Source organism: Dermacentor albipictus, chromosome 9 (genome assembly GCF_038994185.2).
Source record: "Dermacentor albipictus isolate Rhodes 1998 colony chromosome 9, USDA_Dalb.pri_finalv2, whole genome shotgun sequence".
Lineage (NCBI taxonomy): Eukaryota > Metazoa > Arthropoda > Arachnida > Ixodida > Ixodidae > Dermacentor > Dermacentor albipictus.
In genome coordinates this window covers 123,896,889-123,921,876 of record NC_091829.1, presented here as the reverse complement: position 1 = coordinate 123,921,876, position 24,988 = coordinate 123,896,889, and the positions used below count along the sequence as shown (strand labels likewise).

The 24,988-nt window shown below is 45.0% G+C and overlaps 1 protein-coding gene across 15 annotated transcripts in view; it reads left to right on the top strand.

Moving 5' to 3' along the window:
• LOC135918863 (zinc finger protein 723-like) overlaps positions 1-24,112 on the top strand; it is a 52,870-nt gene extending 28,758 nt beyond the window's left edge. For 2 of the 15 annotated variants that reach the window (XM_065452545.2, XM_070525340.1), the window contains 7 exons: positions 2,557-2,683; positions 6,983-7,109; positions 10,009-10,082; positions 11,654-11,810; positions 12,951-13,024; positions 17,914-18,049; positions 22,606-24,112. In XM_065452545.2, coding sequence (XP_065308617.2) covers positions 2,557-2,683; positions 6,983-7,109; positions 10,009-10,082; positions 11,654-11,810; positions 12,951-13,024; positions 17,914-18,049; positions 22,606-23,299 — 1,389 coding nt within the window. In that variant the 3' untranslated portion in view covers positions 23,300-24,112. Of the gene's footprint in view, positions 1-2,556; positions 2,684-6,982; positions 7,110-10,008; positions 10,083-11,653; positions 11,811-12,950; positions 13,141-17,913; positions 18,050-22,605 lie in introns of those variants that run through there. The other 13 variants (XM_070525342.1, XM_070525343.1, XM_070525341.1 and 10 more) reach the window with 12 other exon arrangements.
• The last annotated feature ends 876 nt before the right edge of the window (positions 24,113-24,988 follow it).

Genomic DNA, 24,988 nt, shown 5'->3' with positions numbered 1-24,988 from the left:
TACTGCTTCCAGACAGTCTCCCTCTCTGCCTCGAATGGCATCCTCAAGCGGCGTTGCTTCCTTGCCTTCTCCGCAAAGGGCCTACGTAATGTTGACATGACAAGCCCTTGCTCTATTATTTATTCCGATACGATTTTGTCCTACGGCACATCTGTTTGTGGGCTTTCCGTCATTGGATGATGAACCCGATTCCCGTGCATTAGTCGGTGTCGTTGCGAGCAGTTCGCATTGCACAGATACATTTGTTAGCGGGATTTGGACCAGCTCTCTCAAAGCGGGGCTCCTTCCAGATGAAAAAAAATATTATGGGGTTTTACGTGTCTAAACTACTTTCTGAGTATGAGGCACGCCGTAGTGGAGGACTCCGGAAATTTTGACCACCTGGGGTTCTTTAGCGTGAACCTAAATCTAAGTAAACAGGTGTTTTCGCATTTTGCCGCCATCGTAATGGGGCCCCCGTGGCCGGGATTCGATCCCGCGACCTCGTGCTCAGCACCTTCCAGATGAAGGGCACGTGGCCTACTGTTGAAAATTGCACCTGTTTCCTGCCACGCAGCCGCTTACACGTTTTACACGCGGTAGCCACCACTTAATTTACGAGCCGTACTTGTGTATTTACAACAGCCACACCTGGTGAGAGGACCTTTAAGACAGCTCTCTGTCTAGCTCACGAAAAACCAGCCACACCTTATTAGTATTCTGGAAAACACGCGGTCATTATATTTGCCAGAGCGTGGCGAGATTACTGCTGTATCCAACTATACTGCCCTGTCAACTTGTATTTCTGCAAGTCTTTCCCATCTTATCAGATACCCGCAACACGGCCCTCAGATATGCGCATTGGGTGGCCTATTTTATTCAGTGTAAAAGGTCTCGAAGGCGTGCAGTGGATCACAGCCATTTTTGTTTATAATTAGTTGATAAACATGCACTGCTAACTGTAAATGCATTCTTAGGAGCTACAGCTACAGACGTAGGTAAATATATGTATGGGATAGCCAGGCTCTTGAAGAATAGTTAACTATCGGTTTAAGCTTGCATTTATCTCATCATGACATTATTTTCCTGCTTCAAGCTTGAATGTAGTTTTTACGCTTTTTCTGTCAAGTTTTACTTCGTCCAGGACCCGATCAAGCTATCTTCTGCTAACAATGAATAGGTGATATGCAGAACCTGTAGGTGCACTTTTGCACAAAACCCGTTGACATATACAAGTTAGTGGATATCGGGGTACAATAGCAATGAAAGTGTGAGCACGCCGGCTGGTGACATCATTCGGCAGCCATCCTTTCGCTGCCCCACCCAAGCTTTCGAAACAATTTTCTTTTTAATAGGAAGCTTCCGCTCGGGGGACATTTCAGAGTTTCATGCTCAACATGTTAAATGCCAAAAGCTTTGAGTAACAGTTCTTAGACTGATATGAACGATGTTCGCTGCATTTGAGAATGTTCTAATGACTGCAGTCAGGGAATTGCACATTTAGGGCCTGGATGGTATGCCAAAATTACCGGAAATTGGCAACTTCCCCGAAATTTGAAACACAACCTATGCAATTTAGTAACGCTAATTCTAAAACAAGTATGGCAGTCCTGTGAACCGCATGATATACAATATCTAAAGCGGCCGAGTTTGATTTATGAATTTACAATTTACAGAAATGACAAATGCTTCCGGGCGGTTTTCAAAAGTCCTAGCTACGACATTCTGGTAAAGTTCAAATCGCTGCGTATAATTTTTCTAAATTTATGGGTATTAGTCAATGTAATTTCCAGAATTATATCGTTTTTATTGCTCTATTACAGAGTTGCAAGCTGGATATTCTTTTTTTTACAAATTTTGGCGCATTCAATACTTTTTATATAGACACTCACCGTCTCAACAATAGGTTAGTTTGTGGCAGTTACAACATTTCATCATTTGTTTTTCACAATCGACGGCCTGCATCAAATCTTGTGCAAGCATGACCGAGAAAAACAATATCTCTGCTCCAACGTACTTAGACAGAAGCCTCCGCGATGAAGTTTCCTTTCGCGCGTTGCTAACTAATCAGCTTTGCAATAACGAGAACGCGTCCTTCTTGGTAAAAGCAAGTTTGGCGTGTGCCAAAGCCTGTTTATTGAATTTAACATACCTTTTTTTGCGACCTTAAAGAAGCATGGAACACACCTCTTGCTTGAAATTTGAAATATAGGTTTGACCTTTGTAGCGCACTAAAAGAATACGACCTGTCGTCTTTCGCTTAGAAAATGGTCGTGTTCTAATCTGCTGTATTGTTTGCAGCGTATTTATTTTTAGAAAAATCAACATTCCATTAATTTCAACGCGATTGTCTCTTACGTCAATGTGAATCTTTTGCGTACAATCAGCTCCGATTTTCATTATTCCGGAAAGAAAAAGCGCACTGCACAAGCCAACGCAGCAGCCAGCCTTCCCTATCCCTAAAACCCAACTGAAACGTTTTGCATGCCACCATTTATTTTTCATGCTCCATGAATAACCTCTGCACAGCGACGAGTAAACACCTCTGCTGTTTTTTTGTTTTTTTTGTCGGTGCAGATGCCACTGACAGCGGAAGCACCAACTACGCACTTGTGGAGTTCACCGCTAGTGCCGATCATGCCTGGCCCAGAACGAGCCACGCTGACATCGAGAAACTATCCTCCCCTACGAGAGACACCGCGAGGTGAGCCAACATATCGAAGTAATTCTTGACATAAAACAACCTAGCCATTGGGCAAACTGCGACGGAAACCGGGCCTCTCACTCCCGATTTTATGCCACATAGAAAAAGCAAAATAGATCATAACTGTAAAAGCAAAAGAAAACGTCTGCTTCAAAGACGCGTGAAGAGGTTTCAAAGATGCGTGCGGAGGTTTCAAAGACGCGTAAAGACATTTCAAAGACGCGTAAAGACATTTCAAAGACGCGTAAAGACATTTCAAAGACGCGTAAAGACATTTCAAAGACGCGTGAATACGCTTCAAGGACGCGTGAATACGCTTCAAGGACGCAAGAAGACGTCTCATTTCTCCACACAATAGGGTAGGCTGATGCGGTGTATAAAGGGACAGTGCCGCAGCAACCTACCCTTCGAAGAATGTGGCCAATGTTGGGCAACAAGCCCCTTCGGCGGGTTCAGCCCAGCGCTGCTCCACCATCCAAGAAAACCTCATCAACTTCTAGGTTTGTGGCATTTCAAGATACTGTCACTCAAGGCGAGGCATTGCCAAACCAACACTTCCAAGAATGGTGCTGAACACGATTACTAGTCGAACGGCACCCCTGTGTTCCTTCGAGCTTAATAATACACAGTAACTCTGCGTCATATGGAACCAAAGGAACTCTGTAAACTAAGTTAGCAGTATATTAGACACGCAGCACAAATGTATTCTGCAATATGTAAACACTAATATTGCAGAGGAATGTAAGAAGACTTCTACACAATTTATATGATGTCAAGCAGCCTATTTAGAAACTTAGTGCAAAAGTGTTGCGAAGCGCTGTGGTTGCGTAGCGGCTATGGTGTTCGGCTGCTAAGCACGAGATCGCGGGATTAAATTCCTACCACGGCAGCTGCAATATTGATGGGGGCGAAATGAGAAAACACCCATGTGCTCAGATTTAGGTGAACGTTAAGGAGCCCCTGGTAGACCAGATTACTGCCGAGTTCCCCACTACGGCGTGCAACATAATCAAATCGTGGCTTTGGCACATAAAACGCCATAATTTGTCAATTCTTCAAAGCTCTGTGTTCAGGAAACACACGTAATATCTACACAAACACTTTCCTAGGGAATGTCATTTTTAAGAGAGACCGCGACGATGGTCTCACCTAGTCGCGTGGTGTGGCTATAATAGTAAATAAATTCCCTGCCATCAATTACAACTCAGAACGACCTTTGAAGCTGTTGCTGTCCGAACACTGCTGCACGACAGGCTGGTCAAAATCACTTCCATTTGCATACCTCCCAACCACCAAATTCGCGAAACAGTTTCAGAGCCTTGTGAATAAACTTCCGGAAAGCCACATAGTATTTCGAGATGAAAATGCACATAGCCCTCTCTGGGGAGATTCTCGCTGTAATGTTGCCTCTTGTGGATGCCTCTTTATTGATAACGAGCCGGAATTCTTCAGCTTGAGATAAAGCATTCTCCTCGAATGACATCAGCATAGCATCATATACGCTCATGCGCTACCTAGAGTGGAATGTCCTAAATAACTCGTGAGAAGTCTGCTCCGCCAAGTGATCTGGCTAAACACATTCACGCTGGTACGCATATTTCTCTCGCCAGTTTTGAACACCATGTGGGCAACAATATAAACTTCCATAGCACTGAAAGAGGCTATTTATGTCTCCATCTTGAAACAGGGCTAGGATACATCTATGGCTAGTTAGTGGCCTATGGCGTCATGAAGCTTCTCGTTTAATCTATTACAAAAGATGATCAATCGTGGGCTATTACTTTCTTGAACGAGACAAACTACTTGACGTTTATGTTAAAGAACCCCAGGTGGTCGAAATTTCCGGAGCCTTCCACTACGGCGTGCCTCAAAATCAGAAAGTGGTTTTGGCACGTAAATCCCCATAATTAAAACTTGACGTTTATGAACGATGCTTTAAAGACAGCCGATCCACAACTGGCTACCTCGGGCGGATTGTCTTACATACGTAAACCTTTTGCTTAAAAAGAGCTAATTCTGTCAGTGTTTCAATGTCATGTAAGTCATGAAACCACCGCCTACGTCTTGGTATGTACCAAAATTGGTATAGTATAAGAGTGCATGAGGAACATAAAAACTCGCTGCCCTTCCAATCTGTGAAGAAGGATGAGTAAGGAGGCTGTGTATGTGGGCCCCTAATGGCGAACTGCACCGCTGCAGCGGGTTGACCCGACAGTGCACTATATTCGGGATCCACCCACGTATGGAGAGTCATTAACGCCTGCATAACCTACGCTGTGGGTCTCCGGGATGTTGTTTCCATGCGGACACGATCCTGGGGGAACTAGCGCTTAACAACTCTCCTGTAATTGATTGGTCATGTCCTGAGTGAAATTCATGACATGTGTGTCATGTAGGTCATCAAACATCCGCCTACATCTTAGTGCTCTCACAGTCGCTTCCTCAACTTTGTAGGCTACGCGCACACTGCTTCGCATAACATCGACTCCCACAGGGCATGGGATCTGCCAGGTTTTAAGGTTGTTGTATAGTCTATCGACGGCCTACACATGGATGTATGGAATGAGAGCCGCTTGAAGGATGAAATACACGTAGCCCCGCAGGGGCGTCTGCATCAGCAGGCATTTGGTGTGTTGCGACACCGCGTACCCGAGCAACTAGGCTTGGCCCCTCCCCCCTTCTCCTTTCCTCTCTCTCCATCTTTTTCAACGCACACACGCGCACACACATGCACACATGCACACAATACATGCAGCTCCAGTTTTTGGCAACCTTCATGAGACGTTGAGCGAAACTCCGGAGCCGTTATCCAGGAAATCAAGACGAGCATGGGAGGTGAATTGGGCGAGTACAAAACGAGAACTAATGGGCATCGTTGGGAGATCAAAACGAGACCATCCGAGGAAGCAGTCAAAATTAAGAAAATGCAGTCTCCTGCCTTAAACTCCCTGTACAGGACCGTAACACATAGGCTAGTTACTGCGGGAAGAAGTTAAACATAATTCTTCCGATTCCAACGGTAGCGAGCAGAAGGAGTCCCAGGTGAAAGGGGTACACATGTCCGTCTCGAACCACTGGGCGCTATGGGAGGTCGCCCTTCTCAGCCACGACCTCGCCGATCAACTTTGGGGCGTCCGGCACGCCGAGGATACCACCCGTGTCAAATACCTCGGGCCGTCACCTAGATTGGGGTGGTTATAGCTCCACTCCGCAAAATTCGCCAAACGTTCTGAATAAAGTTTTCAATCACTCACTCCTATTTCTTACTCTTGCCTGCCTACAATATCACTCAAGCTGCAATTTCTTGTACGCTGAAGTTTACTTGGTCAGTTCGAATAGCGACGATGAAAACAGCAATACAGCACCCCATACAATTAACTTATTTTCGGCACTGAGATATGGTTACCAGTGTTTTCAAAGGCAGATGCATGTGAGTTACGCGGCGTGGATTTGGCGCCGCCTCCAAACGATGGCGCGCCGCTGCATGGCCAGGCCTGCAGCGTCGGGCGAGCCGCGCATGGTTATGAGGGCTAAAATGGTTGTGAGTAAACGTCGTAATTACTTCAACCAGTCTTCCTTTCTGTAAGCCACTACATACTTGCATATACTCGAGATTCCAGTAGCATGGCCAATTCTTTTTCGTAATGAGCTCATAAAAATACATCGCTTGTAGGCTGTATTTCCTTAAGAACTTCATCTAGAGGAATCCTCAAATGTGATTCGGATACCGGCTTCTGATATGCGAGCACGTCGTTGACAGACGCATGTATGAATCATAGCAGGTCAACAAATCCTGCAGAAGTTGCACAGGTTTCGAAGAAAAATTTGTAGTACCTCGTCTGAAATACATTCTCTCATTTTTTTGTCTTCCTCTACAATGGGCTATGTCTGCTGCTCGTAATAGATGAAAAAGAGCAAGAACATTAGGAAGCATCTGATGCGCATATTTCATGATGCAGCAAATATATTGGGTCAAGGTTGGCGCGCTGAAAAAACGGACATGTTCATTTTCGCTTCGAACAATATCTTGTTCTGCCCGAGGTATGTAATGGAGCGTAATAATCTTCCGAAGAGGCCAACATTGCAGAATTGTGCGTGGTCAGCTCCCTTATGGCCACGAAGTCTTGCATGCATTCAATACCGAGTTTCATAAAGAAAATTACATCGCATAAGCAAGCGCTGCAATAGCATTCTTCTACCGCTAAATGCTTTTGGCTCGACGATAAAAAAAGTCCTTTCTTATGAATTGGCCTTACAGAGCTGGGAATTGAATCTTTTTATGTACTTTGATACGTACAGGTGTCTATTCCAGCGGTAGCCCTAGTGACCTGCACATGGGGCCCACAAGCAGCGTCGATCACAATAAGCCCAGCACAAGCCGCGCTAGAATGGTGGTGGCATCGACAAGTTTACAATACGGAGCCAGGTAAAGCGACATTAAGAAAAGTTTCATTGCTAAACAACTCGGAGACTACAGGGAATGCTTACCGGAGTTCAACTGTGCCTGCCCCCTCTAAATGTTCAAGGGCAGCGCTAGCTCTGATGTCTGAAACGAGAACTGCATCAGCAATTTTGAACATTCGGCCGGCGGAGCTGGCATTAACATACTTCCTTGTTGCAAGAGAACGACTCGACACGGACAGAGCAGAAAGCATAGGGTTTCCTACAGAATACTTGAGAGTACTCGGACACATCAATCGTTGAGCCATCATCGGAATGATGGGAAGTACATAGATTTGTCTGATTATTCACACGTTGTTGTGGAGCCGTTTATTAAGCTTTGTCTGCCTTCATTATCGTAAATTTCAGAGCAATCTATGCACTTTGAAGTGAAGAAGACGGTGCAAATACGTACAATCGGTACTAGTGGAAACGACTGAGCTTGTCGAGGTGGCAAAATCGAAATGCGCCAAGCGTCTCAAGGCACTGGCTTTCCCACAATAATTATATAAAGGCATTTCACATTGCTTGTCGATACATGCGTCCATGGCGTAACAATTTCAATGTTGGACCCATGTGCTTAGAGGTCCTGTGTTCGAATGCTGCCGTCAGGCAATTTTGTTGTTATTTGTTCAATTATTCCTTACGCAGGACAATGTTGAAGATAACCACTTTACAAAGTCACTATGCCGTTTGAAGTCAGAAGGGGGAAGTTAAGGCAAATCCATGTAGCTCCCATAATTCCCATGCTCCCGTAGAAACTAGCGCCAGAGTTATTGGTTACTGGTTATCGTATGAAACTGTCCTAAAGGAGGGGAACAGCAAAGGGCGCAATCATGAACCATAACAACTCGGCTGATGTTCCGTGCTGTTAACACGCTGCAATATGCGGCACAGTTGAAGGCTCATTGCCTGTTTACTTACTCAAGCTTATGGAATTCATATGGATAGTGAGGAGCAAGATGTTAATGTAAATCAAGGCTCATAAAATGAAACAGCGTATCTAAGTTTACCGAGGGAATGTAGCGTGCGCTCAAAAAAGAAAAGAAACTTGCGCTAGAGCGACAAAACCGGCGGTGGCAGGTTGGCCGGGACGCTTGAGAAATGGCTCATCTTCATTTCCCTGATAGTTAGATTTGTGTGCGTGTGTCCGCCATGAACAATCGCTAAATGAGAGGCGTCACTGTTTCGTTGGGCGAGCTTTGAGTTCATAGGCCGAACATATTCCACAATGTCTCGACAGTTTCAGGGGACCATTCAATGGTTAGGTTCTGGGCTACTTGCTGCTTGCGTGGAGTATTACCTGGCTTCCCTTTTTTTAACGTCATTGTGTGCACATAGCGTCAGTTTTCTTACAGAATTCAGTGTGTTGTTGTGAGCTCAGAAAAGGCACCTGGATTGAGACGACTCTCGGATATACATAACTCAGTATATACCCTCGGGCCCGCATCCAACTGTATTCAATGTGTTCATGAGAGCGCCTGCTTGTCAAATCTTGGCACACCCTTAAGTTCTTTATATTGACTTTTTTACCCGAAGACAAATCACAATATGCGCTTAAGAAAGAGCGCGATCTTGCAAAACAAAAGCTATGCAGGTTCCGACTATATTACCTGGAAGAGACACTGGCGCTGCACTATTTTGTTGAATGCATTGTAATGAGCGATGGGGTCACTTTGGACCGGCATCGTTCTCGCAGAGCCAGGACAGTTTCAATGCGCGCCTAGCAAGCGAAGCGAAATGACGGTTAAAATCTTTTCCTAAATCAGTACGTGACGAGCTGCTTTTTTTTTGCTACATACGCAAAAATATTGCTCAATCAGGAGCGCATGTGCTTTTATGTCCAAATATGTGAAACCACAGAGTGTCAGCAGGTCGCTCAAGTTCGAGAACACAGATTTTCGTAAACGGTTTATCAGCGTATGCTATGTACTGTAGGGGAGAAAACTTTATCAAAAGATCTACTGCCGGTAAATAAAACATTTTACGAATGTTTCATTTGAAGAAATCTATATCAAGGCAGCCATAAACATGTTTCAGGTTATGCAACGTTCTAGATAACGTCGTGGACCTCTATAATATCCCGACATTCCATAGGCATCACGATGTCCGACAGAAAACTCGCCTACATGTTGTCGCCAGATGTCCTTCTAGGTAATATTGCGAGAAAATTTATGATAGGGACTATCGAGGCCTACTCGTAATCATCACCAGGACCCTTATGTCCTAAGTATGACGACACATGTGTAGCCCAGGCAGACTTCTGGAAGTACCGTGAACATCTGCAAGTAGGAGGGTGACCAAGAGGCGGCGAACAGAGAAATTCTTGTTACACACTGGCTTCCCGGTCATGCTTTGTTGTAGGTGGCCTGATCAGTGCTTCGGAAATCACTTGTAATAGGGAGTGGCGTCAATGAACGTTCACTTTGGGACAAGCTCCTGTAGCCTTCTTCGCAAGTTCTGCTCATAAAGGCATCGCTGTGACAGCCAGTATTTGTGGTCGGTAGGTTAGGTATTAGACGTGTTTTCGCACAAATGTAACATTAAGTGTTCCATTAATGAGCAAGTCGTTATTCAAATATACAATGTCTGTAATACCATAACACTGACTTTGTTTATTGATCATATATTTTGGTATAGATGTAATAGCTTGGCCCTTTGTCGTGCCAAATAACCTTCTGTTCAAATTGATCTCGTAGCTGGCAGTATATTGTATTAGATCAATGTGTCTGTGTTGCTTATGGTTTCAGGGTGCAAACGTTTCCAAAAGGGGACATGTGCTCATGAGTTGCATCAACTTGCCGAAATGTTGGCCTCGGAAACAACCTTTGTTACGCCACTGTTAATCACCTCAGGCCTTACTGTTCGTTTGTTTTCTGTTCTAGAAATCCTCAGACCACGCGGGTTCACCAAAGCAACACAGAGTACTACCCGACTGCAGGCACATCCACCATCCAGGGTACGTGTGGGAAGGTTTTTGACGTTGGTCTACCACGCCTCGTCTTGCTGGCGATTGAGGAAGCTGATGTCTGGTATCGCACACGATACATTTAAACAGCATCCCCACTTGCTCTCAGATGCACGGTTCTACGCATGTAAATTTGAGCAGAATATTCTAAATGGAACTGTCGTTCCATGAAATTAGGTTGCCTTATGACAAGATCGAACAGACTATTCACTGCGTCGATCAAGCTGCACGCACGTGTGCGATTCTGTTCTAATCGCTAGAATAGTTTGTAGATTATACTTCAGCGATTCCTGATGCCCATTTACCAGACTTATGGTAGCTATATGTGCATTTATAATGTTTAGCGTTCCCAATTAAAGAGGCGGAATGCAAAATGCGCTGTATGACGCTGCCTGACCATGTGAGATAGATTTGTCACAACTACGAGACAGGTTGTCCCGGTTTGCTGTTCAACATATGTCCTCGTCGCGACGAATGAAATCAGTGGTAACACTCCTCAAGCCTTGAATTAGTAGCAATGCTTGTTTTTGGAGCTCTTTATAAAGTGCCTAATCGCATGATAAGTTCGACTCGGCTGCGCATCTAGTTGTTACCTTAGACTTGACGAAAAAAAATGCTACAATATAGTCGTAATAATTGGATGGAATGTAGAAATGCCAGAGGCACACGAAGACAACTGTGCATTATTGTATAAGAATTTCGACAATTTCTTCCACAGATAAAAAAGGCTTTAAGACCCTGAGGCTACGTAGGATCCGTCCTCGACATGACCACGTGCCCGAAGCTAAGCACAATTTCTTGAAGAAACGAATTGTTGTGCACACGCGTACACCATGGATGTACGGGAAAACTATGCAGGTTTCTGAGAATGAAAGTTTTCCAGTTTACAAAAGAAACTAGCTTTTTTAACAGCGTGTCGGATAAGGACAAATCTTTCTTGGCCTGGCGGATGACAATTTTCTCTTTCATAAACCTTTCCTTGCATTTCGAGATAAACACATGGGCAAAAGATGGGGAGCTTATGTTCGGGTTCGCCAAAACCAAAGCCGTTGATCTTACAAAAAGCTTTCCCATTTAGTGAGATAAACGAAAGATAAGCAGCCAGTACGAGTGCAATAAATTACTATAGAACCACGCGGTTTTCTTGTGGTTAACTTTTTCAATAACAGCAGAACACTAGTATGTAGCCATTGGTCCATACATGCACGTTCAATCTTATTGTGTGATAAGCCAAAGCGATGGTTAACGCCTAGTAGCCTATTGCGGACATTATGCATTATCCAAACACCAGAAGCAAGAAAACCAAAATCAGGCTTTGTAAGATCAACCATGCTCTAGTCCAGACATCAAAGGCCAAGGAATAAAACAGTGAATAACTCCCAATGTGCATACTTGCCTTTTTCGTGGCACCACGTTGGACCTTCTAGCTATTGTTGCTTGCATTTAGAGAAGCATTCCAGACGGATGCACTGCTGTTAGGATTTATTAGCATTAAGACTCTCACGAAAACTTATTGGTCCCCTCGCATTCCTAGCAGGAAATGTGACACAGTGTGGATCCAGCACCTCTGATTTCAGGGTATGCACACAACAGAGATACCGGAAGCACTAGTTTCGCACTTCCAGTCTGCAGCAGCAGCGGCGGTGGCAAATACGCAGTGGCCAGTACAAGCCACGTGGGCACGGAGGAAGCATCGGACCTTCTGGGAAATGATGCTAGGTGAGCCAAACTTCTGTGGGAATTCCTTTCAATAGAGAAACCAATTTAGACGTCATGGAACGCCGTATATGGCACAGTTATGCTTGAATTGATGAACTTGTGCGATGGATTGAAGTTATGATGCCTGAAGCTCCAAGTATCAGCTCTTATTTTCACAATATGGTGTGGGCTTTAATAGGAAGCTTTATCTGGGGATCTGCTGCCTAGGGCGTAAATGCGACAGAATGAATCGTCTTGCTCCGCAACCACCGCAACAACATTGGTAAACCTTGTGTCCTATTAAAAAATATCATAATATTGAAATTAAACGAATTTCATTTTTGATTTAAGATAAATGAAACTCAGGTATGGAAATTACAACTTAATTAAGCTTTAAAATATGTAATGATGATTTAAACTGCCCTAATATCACATCTAAAGTGCCAAAAATTGATGTATTACACAGCACTCAAAAATAAACTATTTGATGATTAGATACTTTGGAAATGCTCGCATAAATGCCAACTATTTTACGCGTATATTTTAGGATTGGTGATTTCAGAATTTTTTCAAGTTGGAAACCAAAACCAAAATTTTGATTAAGGCAATTCTTGGAATTTAACTGCGTCAATCAAATGCAATATATTTCAAGGGAATTCACAGGGAAGATAATAAAGAACATTGTTCCTTTGCCTTGGCGGGTTCTCATTATTCATTTGCCCACGAAGTTCTAACCCTATAAGGACATAGGCCAGTCTAGAGGCCGGCAAAGCTCACATGATTTACAATGTAAACCAGAAGAGTTGAGCAGGCCCATAAAATTCCATTAGCCATGTGAACGACAACAGCAATAAGTATAGGTATACAAATAGCCCATTACCCACATAATAGCAAACAATGTTCATCTAAAGCTTAGCGCAGATGTTTCAAAAGAGCAAGAGACAGTAAAGCATACATGCACAGGGCATGCGTGAATCTATTCTGAGCAACACGCCTGTGCGCCTTAAGGATTCTGCAAGCAAACGTCTCCCTTTGAAAGGGCACTGATCCTCATGAGTTCCGCCCCCTTGTTGAAACGTTGGCTTCCGCTAAACTCTTCAGCTACCTTTGTTTACCATCGCAGGCCGCACTGTTCATGTGCATATCTTTCTTGCATTTTAGAGTTCCTGACGTCACCGGCGCTGAGCCATGGAGTACGCAGTACTACGTGGCTCGTGGCACAACTACAGTCTCCGGCAGGTGTGGGAAGGCTTTAAGCCGCTGGTATACAACACCTCACCTTGCACGTCACTCAGCAATCTGTCTGCAGTCGTATACGACACATCTATAGACCATCGCCGCTGGCTCACGGGTGCGCGGTTCTGCAACTGTCAATGTGTGCTCTACATTCTGCACAGTTTCTAACACAAGAAATGTAACTGTTGCCTCGTGAACTTAGGCTCACGGTTGGGATGATCTGATGGGTGAATCGCTGTGGCGATAAGGCTACTCGCGTCTGTACGGTACTGTACTCCTACTGAGGACAATACTAGTAAACCAGTCATTAAGACAGTAAGCAAGGATTCCCAGTTTGCTATCATGTCGACGTCACTAAAAAACAGCAGCAAGGCTCCTTCAGCTTTGCCATTAGAAGAAACGTTTTTTTCTAGGGGCTGCATATTGTTGATTGAACTGTTTAACTGCATGATGAATTAAACTGTGCTGCGCTTCTTGTCCTTACCTAGTACTTCCTAGCAGTGCTACAATATAGTCTCAAATATTACCGAAAGTGGACGCGGAGGAGCCCGAGGCAATCTTCTTTCCTCCTCGTCCTATGTTCCTTTATATGCTTTTTGTTACTTTATTCGAACAAATGAATCAATGAACGAATTTGCATGCTCCCAAGCACTCTTAAATTTGTCTTCCTGGCCCTTAACAACAGCGGAGTGCTGCAATGCTAGAAATCCATGAAGAGCGCTTTGTACAGTTGAAGCACGGAACACATCGACGGTCTCCATGTTTTCCATCTATTGCTTTTAAACGGTGACTTGGGTTTCATGGTGGTGTCCACAAGAGGTCGCGGTCAACGATGATTTCGAAACAATGATGGGTTCTCTTGTGCATGATAGGCTGGCCATTAGTAGCCACCGGGTATCCGGCCATTCCTTTTCGCATTAAGGTGACTAATGCGCATTTTGCTGTTAAGATGCCGAGGAGCTGTCTCTTAACATAAGCATACGTCAGCGTTGTAGCCTTCTGTAATCTTGCGTGAACCTGCGGAGCACCTACTCTTGAAGCCCAGATGCAAATGTCATCTGCATAAATTGATAGTCTGACCGAGTATGGCAGGGATTCCGCTAGCCAAATCAGAGCTATGTTGAACAATACGTGGTGTAGTGGCCGATAATTTCAACATCCTCGGTGAATACAAAAAAAAAGCTCATTCGGGTCAGGTTGCTCCCAATTCAGCAAATAACGTGACGTCCGATTTGAACGGACACGAGCGCGTCAACGATGGCTTCACGTGAAACGTTACCATAAGCGCCAGTCACGTCTTACGATAGCGCTAAGGAGAGGCGTTTGGGTGTATTCTGTTGTTGAATACGCAAAATCAATGACGTTGTCGACCGACGAAAGGCAACGTCCAAAGCCGGTCATCACGTTGCATAATCATTGCAGTGCTCAAAAAACAACTCGAGGCGCGTAGGGATCATCCTCTCAATTAACTTGCCAACAAAGCTGGTGAGAGCAAGAGGCAGATATGATTTGAGTTCAAGGGAACTCTTTCTGTCACTCCAAGAAACGTTGGGATGACACAGCAGGACCTCTCGCTCTTCATGTTCAAGAAGGCGTACAGCAGCGTGCGCTATATTATCTAGTCAGGGGCGAAGAGGAACGCCGGCAAATGGCTAGAGCAGCCTCCTATTCTTCCATGTAGAAAAGTTCGTCCGTTGCCGAAGCTTGCGTGAAGGGAACTTCGTACAATTAAAGATCCTTTCGTAACACTCTGTCACCTGCAATTATCTCAAAACATTTTTCTCCAACATTGACTTCTCGACAGCCTTGTTGGAGAACCTGTGCCTTAAAGTGGTTGCGTTTCCGAACAGAAACGCGCACGCCCTGGTGATTAGGCCTTACGCGAGACAGTGCTTTGTGGGGGTGCAACTAGTTACAGAATGGGTTCCATTGTTCGTTTTATATTTGGTCCATGTGGCAATGCATTTTCTTCTGCGTCCGCCTGGCCTCCCTCAGGCATAGAATCGACTTGGTGCGTCTATATCTCTTCTCAGCGAGTCGACGTACTGGACGACGCCTACGCTCGAAATAAGATCTAACGAATACATTGCTGCGCCAAAAGGAAAATAGACTTAGGAGGGAGAGTAAGAAGCGACAGGTCGAGCGCTGAGAGTCCTGATAAGGGGTCGAGAGTAGTTTCTTGCTCTCCCTCCAAAGTCTTTATGATCCTTTTGGTGCAGCAATGCACTCGTTAGATCTCAACCAACTCGCCCAGCAACAAGTTCTGCTGGAAATAAGGCGTCGCGGGACCAAAGTGACATACAGCCAGCTTCTGTACGACGACCCTCTCAAGATTGTCGGTCTGCCGTCGTTCAAGAGGCCAAAGTCATGGCCCGAAGCAAAAGGTACAAGAGTCCTGGGTCCTAAATTCTTAGAGAGAGAGAAAGGCAGAGAAAGCAAGGATAGGAAAGGCACGCAGGTCAACCAGGCGAGCTTCCGGTTTGCTACCCTACACTCAGTGTAATGAAAAAAGGGGAAGGGAAAGACTAAACGAGGAGCAAAATGCCCTTTCATAGTAGGAGCTGCGTAGCTGTTGAAGCAATCAAAATTTACGGGCACCTGTAAGAAATCGACTTCAGGTTCAAGCAATCGACGAATCGCCTCCAAATGGTCTCTCCATTTATTGAAGTGCACAGTAGCAGGAACTTTTGTTTGCGTGAATTTTTCTCTCGTAAAGTGCTGAAAGCGTGCTGAAGTGACCAATCCTTCTCTTCTAGTTCAACCAATAAAAAGAGGCGCATTAAACCGTGCACGTCTGGTCTATAACCAGCACAGGCGATGCAATAAACTCTGCCTCATTCGCTTAAGCTCACTCTTCAATTTTAATGCGCAAGCATTCCCTGTTGAGTTCCCCAGCAAAATCGGTAATTAACACGAAAAGTGTTTTGTCTGCAAAACCTTTTGTCTGCAAAATAAATGCATAATTGGTGAAGCTAGCACATCCTACTGTTAAAACTGGGTAAATGTACATGATTGGTCGCAATGGAATGGATAAAGAAGCAATGGAAAACGACAAAAAGAAAGGAAACCCATTATTGCCGACCCCATGAAAGCTTACTTTTGCGCATTAGAGATTCGCATGCAAAGAAGCCTACTTCGAGTACGGAGTTTGAACAATCACAGAATGGCTGGTTGGGAAATGCGATAATAGTGTAATTGTATGATTGGCAGCCTAAAAATTTTCCTCCTCTGAAATTTCTCTACGTCGCACCTTCAAGAATAACCAGCTTCGAAGGCCTGTATCTCACAAATGCCAAGGATGTCTTCACATTTCATCCCACAAAGATAAGCGCAGTGACGGAATTCTCGTTCTGAAATGCTACGCCTAAACAATGTGAGACTTCAGACCATGTACAGCGAGGCTAACCAGTGCATAGCTGCGGTTTCCTCCAACATCGAATCTCGTTGTACTCCCTCTACACACATGTATCCCTCCAAGTAACCAACCAAGTATTTGCTATTTCCGAAACGTGTCTTGATGAACAAGTTACAATCCGACAGTTTCAATATGCAGCATGATGTTGTCTTTGCAGGACACACATGATAAAGAACACAAAATGCTACCCAAATTCTGAGAATTGTCTACTAATGAGCAAGCATTTTTAGGCCTCAGAAAAAAGATCGGTAGGTAGACATGCATAACGTACGAGAAGCAAGTAAACAAAAGCGAACTAACAGCAAAGCCAAATAACGGCTACCCATACGAAACAGTAGTCAGAATTTCTGCAGCATTTTTTAAATTCCATATTTCATGGAAGTGCGTGCAACAGAATTTTTCATATATTCAGACAGACTCGCGAGAGCTAAACTTTAGTTTTCTGCGCTACTAAGGAGCTTTACTATAAATAGAACGCGGCCCTTACTGTTAAGTAAAGTTAGGTTTGCGCAAAAGCTAGCTTACGAAATTTTGCATATTTTCCGTCGCCACCTTAGTAAAGCGTGAAATATGCTTATTGCTACAATCGCGGCTCTACATAGAGCCGAGATTTGACTCCGATTGCAGAAATAACAAAATTTCAAGGACGCTTTAGCTTGGCCTTTAAGAGTGGAACGCGATACCATTCAAATACCCCTGGCTGCTTCTCGCGCTTCTCTGTAACTGCAGTTTATGCAACCGTAACGTTTACTGAAAAACGCTGGCTGCAAAAGCTATGCACGAAAGCGAGCTTTCTGGAAGAAACCCCGCTTATTACGTGGGCCGTGGATTCTCGGTGGTGGGTACGCCACTGCCCGTGGTACAAGAGTGGTAGAAACGCAGGAAAATTGCTTTGTGCTTGAGTTTCGGCGTAAAAGAATGTATTCTCGTGCATTCAAATTACAATCTGGTGCTATCATATCTGTTGGTAGCGTGTAAGTTGTATTTTACTATGTTTTTGACGCATTTTACTTAAATTCATTTAGTTCAGTAACGCATTCGTGCTACACGGAAGGCCTGCGTGATTCGGTCTGTCTGATTCGGAACAATTTTTTGCTCACAAGACGGTCAACGCCGGCGCCGGACGCAGGTACCGAATTATCTGCTACACAAGGCCCGTAATGCTATTGCATTAAAAATGCCTACTCTCATCTTCGGCATGGAACACTGTCGTGTTGTATTCCGCTGTACTAAATACAGCACATATCTTGGGAAAAATTCAACAGTGCATAAATTCCGTCACGCAAGTCTCTTTCTCCATATGCATTGAAGGCATATTTCCAGAAAGAGCACCACATACGGAAGCACTGAAATCAGGTTGCCCTATCACTAAACGTCAACTAAATCTCCGTGTTTTTATTTCAACACGACATGTTCACGCTCGTTGAATGACCCTTGCTCAGTGACGAGCTAACACCTCTGTTATTCTCTCAGGCCATACACATGTCACTGAAAGCGGACGCGCCAGTTCCCCGTTTATGGCGTCCAGCAGCAGCGTCAATCCCGCACAGACCAGTACAAGCCGCGCTGGCATGGAGGAGGCATCGGCCGTTCCGGAAAACATCGCTAGGTGAGCGCACGTTTGGAAAAATTTCGTTTGCACAAAGCAAATCACAGACGGTGCGTAATGCTGCCCGTGGTACAACTATGACTCCAATGTGGCGCTTTCGCTATGGAGGAAAGCTCTGAAATGTGAAACCCGCACAAAATCAACCGTTATTCAAAACACATGGCATAATGGATGTGGTGCTAATATGCTTGTCGTGCTCAGCGCTCTTGCAAGTTTGTCAAATGCGTACGTACTCCGCTATATTCGTTTCCAAAGATAGTAAATAGAAAGGCGTCCGTCTAAAAACAAAATTAAATTAAATTATGCGGTTCTTCGTGCCGAAACCTCTTTCTGATTATGAGGCACGCCGTAGTGGAGGACTCCTGAAATTTCGATCACCAGGGGTTCTTCAACCTGCACCTAAATCTAAGGACGCGGGTGTTTTCGAATTTCGCCCCCATCTAAATGCGGCCGCCGTTGCCGGGATTCGATCCCGCGTCCTTGCGGTCAGCAGCCAAACACCATAGCCACTGAGCAACAACGGCGGGTGTCAAAGCAATCGAGCAAAGCAGTGACAGGCCATATTGATTAGTGACGTTCATTTCAGAATGCAGCGTTGACTTTCGATTTCGCTTTCGCTTACCAAAGTAACCTACGAGCCTGGAGGCATGATGACTGTATGATGCTAATGCAATGACGATGGAATAAGAAGGAATGATATTACGAGGTCACCGGATCGAATCCCGGCCACGGCGGCCCCATATTGATGGGGGCGAAATGCAAAAACGCCCTTGTAGTCAGATTCAAGTGCACGGTAAAGAACCCCAGGTGGTAAAAATTTCAGGAGTCCCCCATTACGGCGTACCTCATAATCAGATCGTGGTTTTGGCAGGTACACCCTCATAACTTAATTTTAATTTTAAGGAATGATATTGATGTAATGGTAAAGTCGTACAACGGTCACGACCTGACAACAATGAGAGGTGCATTCTAAAGTCATCATCACGGTATAACAAGGACCACACGACAACGACGGTGAGACAGCCGAACGAAAAAGCGACAATGACGACGACCGCACGGCCAAGGTGGCACGATGACTATACCGTATGACTACGAATGCACGATAGCGTCTGTGTGACGACAACGCAATAAGAGCGATGGCATGACGACGACGGCATAATCCCGACACGATGGCGACAGCATAACTGCGGCCTAAATAACGAACAAAAAATGACGTCAATACATCAACGAGGGTGGTGCGACTGCATGACGACAATGGGATTGCGACACTGAAGTGAAGACTGCGGCGGCTGCTGTGAATCGCGTCCCCCGCGTCACCCACGCGCTGCCTCTCGCGATCCCCCATTTAGCGAGGCAGTCGCGCCCCACTTGGCTCCGTTTGCAACGAGCCGCAAGAGACACTGTCCGCGCCAGCCAATATATCGCGAAATGAAAACACGTATAGAGCTGGCCTCCAATTAGGCATTAGGAAGTAACAGAATCGTCGGGGAACGTTTTTGTACGGTAAATTGAGTTTACCTTTGTATGTGCTAGTGAATTTTCTTTACCTTCTACTTCTTACGTGAGCACAGAGTGCCTCCAAGCTGGCGTAACCAGCTTACTTGGTAGAGAAACTTTTCTTCAGCTGTCGTCGTTTCTCCTCTTCCATCAGAGATGGGACGCCATAGACGTTGCACTTGGAGAATAGACTTTATGTACACGAAATTTACATTGACAGCTATTTACAGTGGGTCTGACGTATCAACTCGACGTAGCCGATAGTGCATAGCACCGTTCGTACGTCAAGACCCTTGGGTTACACTGGGACCGGCGCGTTAACTCGGCAGAGCCGAAACTGCAGAGCACCTTTCTTGCGCCCGGAACCCCCGTGAGAGGTCGGGAGCCAGGTTTTAAACCTTCAGTTGCTCCTCCCGAATCCCCGCACGGCAAATCACGACACCCCAGTGACCTGATTGGGTCAACTGGGCTGTCACTCATTGGGCACTCTCTCTCTCACCCTCTCCCTGCGTTCCTCGGAACATTCGGAGAGATAGAGGGAGAGAAAGTAACCACCAAACAACAAATAAACAAATAGCATCCCAACCATTTCACCTCCGCGACATATATGGAAAAGTCTCCCGACACTTTGAAAAACACTTACGGGGAACGGCCATCTGCGTCGCCCGTCCTCGCGCCTTAACTAATCCCATCGCGCACTGCGTGCCGCAAAGGACACCCCTGCCGACGTGCGCCCACCGATTCACAAGGCCATCTTATGCATGGTTCGTCTCGTCCGGCGCGCCCGTAAAGCTAAGTGCACCGATGGATTTGTCTCGGTGGCGCCAGCCTACCTTTCAAGAGACTGCGCGTCGGGTCACCGATCCCTCGGGTTTTAAGCTGCCGCTTTGTACCCCCCCCGGCATGACCATGGACGCCCTTACGACGCTTCGCCCGTACGCGTGACAGGTTAAAATGTCCCGACGCGTCGGCGCGGGCTATCTGCCGTCAAAGAGCGTCGCCCGACTCATAACCAAAGCGCCCGGCTGGCTTTACTCTCGGCTAAGCCCGAAAACGGCGACCTCCCACAATTCTAGGAAGGGAAATTACCTCTCAGCGTCCATGCCGTTTGGCAACATCCTTTACAGTGCTGCTCAACCCCAGGCAAGTAAGCAGTGCTTTAGGTCGCATTAAGGTCGACGTTGATCGTGAGAAGAATTCTGCCTGAACGTTGATTTATATATTTCTTCAGGTAAAATTTTGCCATTCTTTATAAAATAAATATTTATTTATTTTATTTTATGTTGTTAATTTACCTCCGTTTACTTAAGTACATATTGCGACATATACCACATGAACCAGTAGAGTTAATGAGCAAGACGAGAACAAGGTGAAAGCAGGAGCCTACGTTTCGATAAGTGGACTTGTCTACTCTAGCCTTCCCCGTATTTTCCTGTAGAGTTAAGAAATACTTTCAAAGTAACATCACGTGGGTTGAATCGTGGCTTATATTTGGCTTAGGCGCCTCTACAAAAGTAGCAGAATAAATGTGACTACACAAACCTAATTCTGAGACAGCGCCAGCGGCGCACGCAGAGAAAAACGACGGGATGGCGTGCTGCCTCTCAAGGGCAGATTTACAAATATCTTACCTCATAAACTCGCCCTACAGTTCCTATTGGTCATATAATAATGTATCACATATAGAAGGTAGAAGTAATAGCTAGAAATGTTCGTTATTTTAATGAATAAAAACAAGTATGTGCCACTAAAGCAACAGAAATAAAGAAATATTCGGGTTATCTATGTTACAGTAAAGCACATTGCCATCAGTGTTTAAATGGATATTTAGTGATTTCATAAGTTTCCCTCTTGCAAGCCGGAATAAATGTCAGGATGAATAATTTGCCGGGATTTAACTGGCTCTATCAAACGAAATTTGATTGTTTGATAGTTTTTTCATTAAATAATTCGGTCTTGAAGCCGGCCAAGCTGGCATGATTCCAAACGACGTACAAGGTAACACCACACGACTCGAACCAAACCATACCATTGCATGAGTTATGTAAACAACCGCTACAAGAATAAATAAAGGTATACAAGTAAAAAGCCACTAACGCAAGGATAGCGACCAATGTTCATCTAGTGTTTAGCGTAGATTTAAATGAGTAACAGGCTGCACAAAAGACATGCATCATACGCGCTGTCTCTGCTCTTCTGCCCATTGTAGTTTTCTTCACTAACCGGTAGAAAAGATGTCTTACCAGCAATGCCTTAACACAACGCTTGCAGTGTTCATTATCTTACCCAGAAAAACAAAAGAAAATACTAACTTCTTTGGTAGCATATTTGATCAATTGTACATAAAAGCACTGAAGCATTTGATGTATCTGTGCTTGCTACGTATTGGGGAAATGATTGCGTGTGTGTCGTTCTCACGATACCTTCGGTAGGAACGGTGTGAAATTCGAATGCGAGTCAAATATTAAATGACTTCATACAAACATTGCAGGCAATCTTGAACCCGGAAGTTGTTCATTGCATTCGATGTGAAAGAAGTCAGTTAATTCCACATACACTTGTCAGAATTAAAGCGAATAGTTCGCTTTTGCGCCATTTCCATTTCTTAAGGTGCAGCCTTGAATGGCTAATTGAAATGGCTTATACCGACAAGAATGGGGCTCCAGTGCAGTGAGAAAAATATCATCGTGTTTAGATCTGCTAATTCCTTATTGAACCACCCTTACCAGACATTTCTTCTCCGTTCCAGTAGGAAGAAATACCGAAACCACGCTTTACATATTACATTATATATAACCTATGTGAGACAGGTACGGGTCTTCTTATTTTCATGTTTAGCCACACAGACCATCAATAGCAGATGTGTTCATTTTACGCAAACTAGAGCCACAACCTAGCGCCAATATTAAATGCTTCAAGTTTGCGCTAAGGTTCAGAACGACGCCTAATAATTAACGCAAGATTTTGTTTGTCAACCTCTCAATTGGCAAGATGTGATTTTGTCCTCCCCTCCTGTAACAAAAGTGAGTGTTTTTGAACGTTTGTCCATGTCCTTGCAGGAATGCTCCTGGTACCGGAGGAACGGAACAGCGAGAGTTGTGCGGTGTATGTGGCAATGTTTCGAGCAGACTGGACGCCTTACACGGGCACGCCAGGGAACCCACGGATGACATAGCCCAAATTTGCAAAGCCTGTGGTCAATCGTCTGTGAAGATGTCTAAGTTTGTCGAACATTGCCGTGACCTCACTGGCAAAAAACAGAAATGCGAAACCTGTGGCAAACAGTTCCACCGTGCCCACCACCTAGCTCAACATCACTGCACGGATACAGACGAGAAACTCTACAAATGCAAAATGTGTGATAAATCGTTCCGGCATTCTCATCATCTAAAAATCCATAAGCGCACTCATACAGACGAGAGACCCCACAAATGTCAAATATGTGCTAAATCGTTTCGGCAGTCTAGTCATCTAGATAAACATAAGCGCACCCATACAGACGAGAGACCATACAAATGCCAAATATGTAATAAATGGTTCCGGACGTCTAGTCACCTAGATACCCATAAGCGCCAGCACACAGGTGAGAAACCCTACATTTGCAAAACGTGCGGTAAATCATACGCGCGGGCGGAGAGTCTGCATGGGCATGAGCACGCTCACGCAGAGGAGAAACCTCATGCATGCCAAAAATGCGGCAAATCATTTTCAAGGAAATATAACCTCAAGAGACATGCAGACTCTCATTGCTGAAACAGCGCTTTTGTTTGCGAAATCTGTGATCGATTCTTTATGAGCAATTCGACTCTTCTTCGTCACCGCCGAACAAAGTACGTGGACAAAACACCGTATGAGTGTACGCAGTGCGGATGTCGTTTTGCAGACAAAGAAACACGCGATCGGCATGTGTGCCAAAAGGAATGCAGGATGTGAACGATTCCGTTTGCTTTTCGAAATTGCTCGACAAGACTTCATCACCAGAAGTATTTGGGGTGCTTCAATATCGAAAAACACTGTAGGTCCTGGCCAGCGCTCACTGTTCCGTGAACTATGTTGATGGTGAACGTCGCTTAATCAAGCTGATTTCAAGACAAACCTTAATGGGCTGCAAGATTGTGTTTTGCCTAACTCGAGGGTTGAGGGAAATGTCCCCAGAGAGCCTTGACCCCCATTTGGTTAGAGAAACTTCTTGTGCAGCTCTTTTGACAGTATACCAGGGAAGATTTGATGAACCATATTCGTATTAATATTGCAGCGTAAACAGAATAGAATATCACTCTTTAGGAAGCATTCGAGAAAGGAGATACTGTACTCTTGTCAACTAAAAAGTAATTTCTGCCATTAATCAAGGTCCAGAGCAAAAGTTGCCTTCAAGAGAAAGTACTTGCTGATGCTTTTACGACAATGCCTAACTACATCGTACGAGTTAGAAAAGTGTCTGCTTGAGAAAGTTTGTTCAATGCATTGACCGTTCTTTGGTGCCTGTATTCATACCGAAAATATTTTTTCTATACCATAAAATCATCCGATGACAATAGTGAGACAGTACTAGATTCAAATCATTTGGAAATTTGGAAGCAAGATGCTTAAGCCACCACTACTGCTCTTGCAGGTATTGCCGTGGATTTTCACCGCCACAACAGCGAACAACGGACTACTGGCTTTCTACCGAGTACCTCGTGGCAATGACACCGCGGACTGCACTATCTTTGATCAACGTTCCGCAAGTGTGACGTCATCACTCGACATCGTACTTAAGGAGCCTCGATGCGACATTCGCTTCAGAGGGCACGGCACCTGGCTGACCAACAAGATGCTTAAGCCACCACTACTGCTCTTGCAGGTATTGCCGTGGATTTTCACCGCCACAACAACGAACAACGGACTACTGGCTTTCTACCGAGTACCTCGTGGCAATGACACCGCGGACTGCACTATCTTTGATCAACGTTCCGCAAGTGTGACGTCATCACTCGACATCGTACTTAAGGAGCCTCGATGCGACATTCGCTTCAGAGGGCACGGCACCTGGCTGACGAACAAGATGCTTAAGCCACCACTACTGCTCTTGCAGGTATTGCCGTGGATTTTCACCGCCACAACAACGAACAACGGACTACTGGCTTTCTACCGAGTACCTCGTGGCAATGACACCGCGGACTGCACTATCTTTGATCAACGTTCCGCAAGTGTGACGTCATCACTCGACATCGTACTTAAGGAGCCTCGATGCGACATTCGCTTCAGAGGGCACGGCACCTGGCTGACGAACAAGATGCTTAAGCCACCACTACTGCTCTTGCAGGCAAGTGCTATGGACAATGTAGTTGTTTACCGTAGCGACAACCGCTTTTTGATAGTCTTGCCGTGCCCTCGCAAGTGTTGTGATATTTTGTATGACTGCTGGTCAATGCTTCTTTTGTTGCTTATGGCGGGAGATGT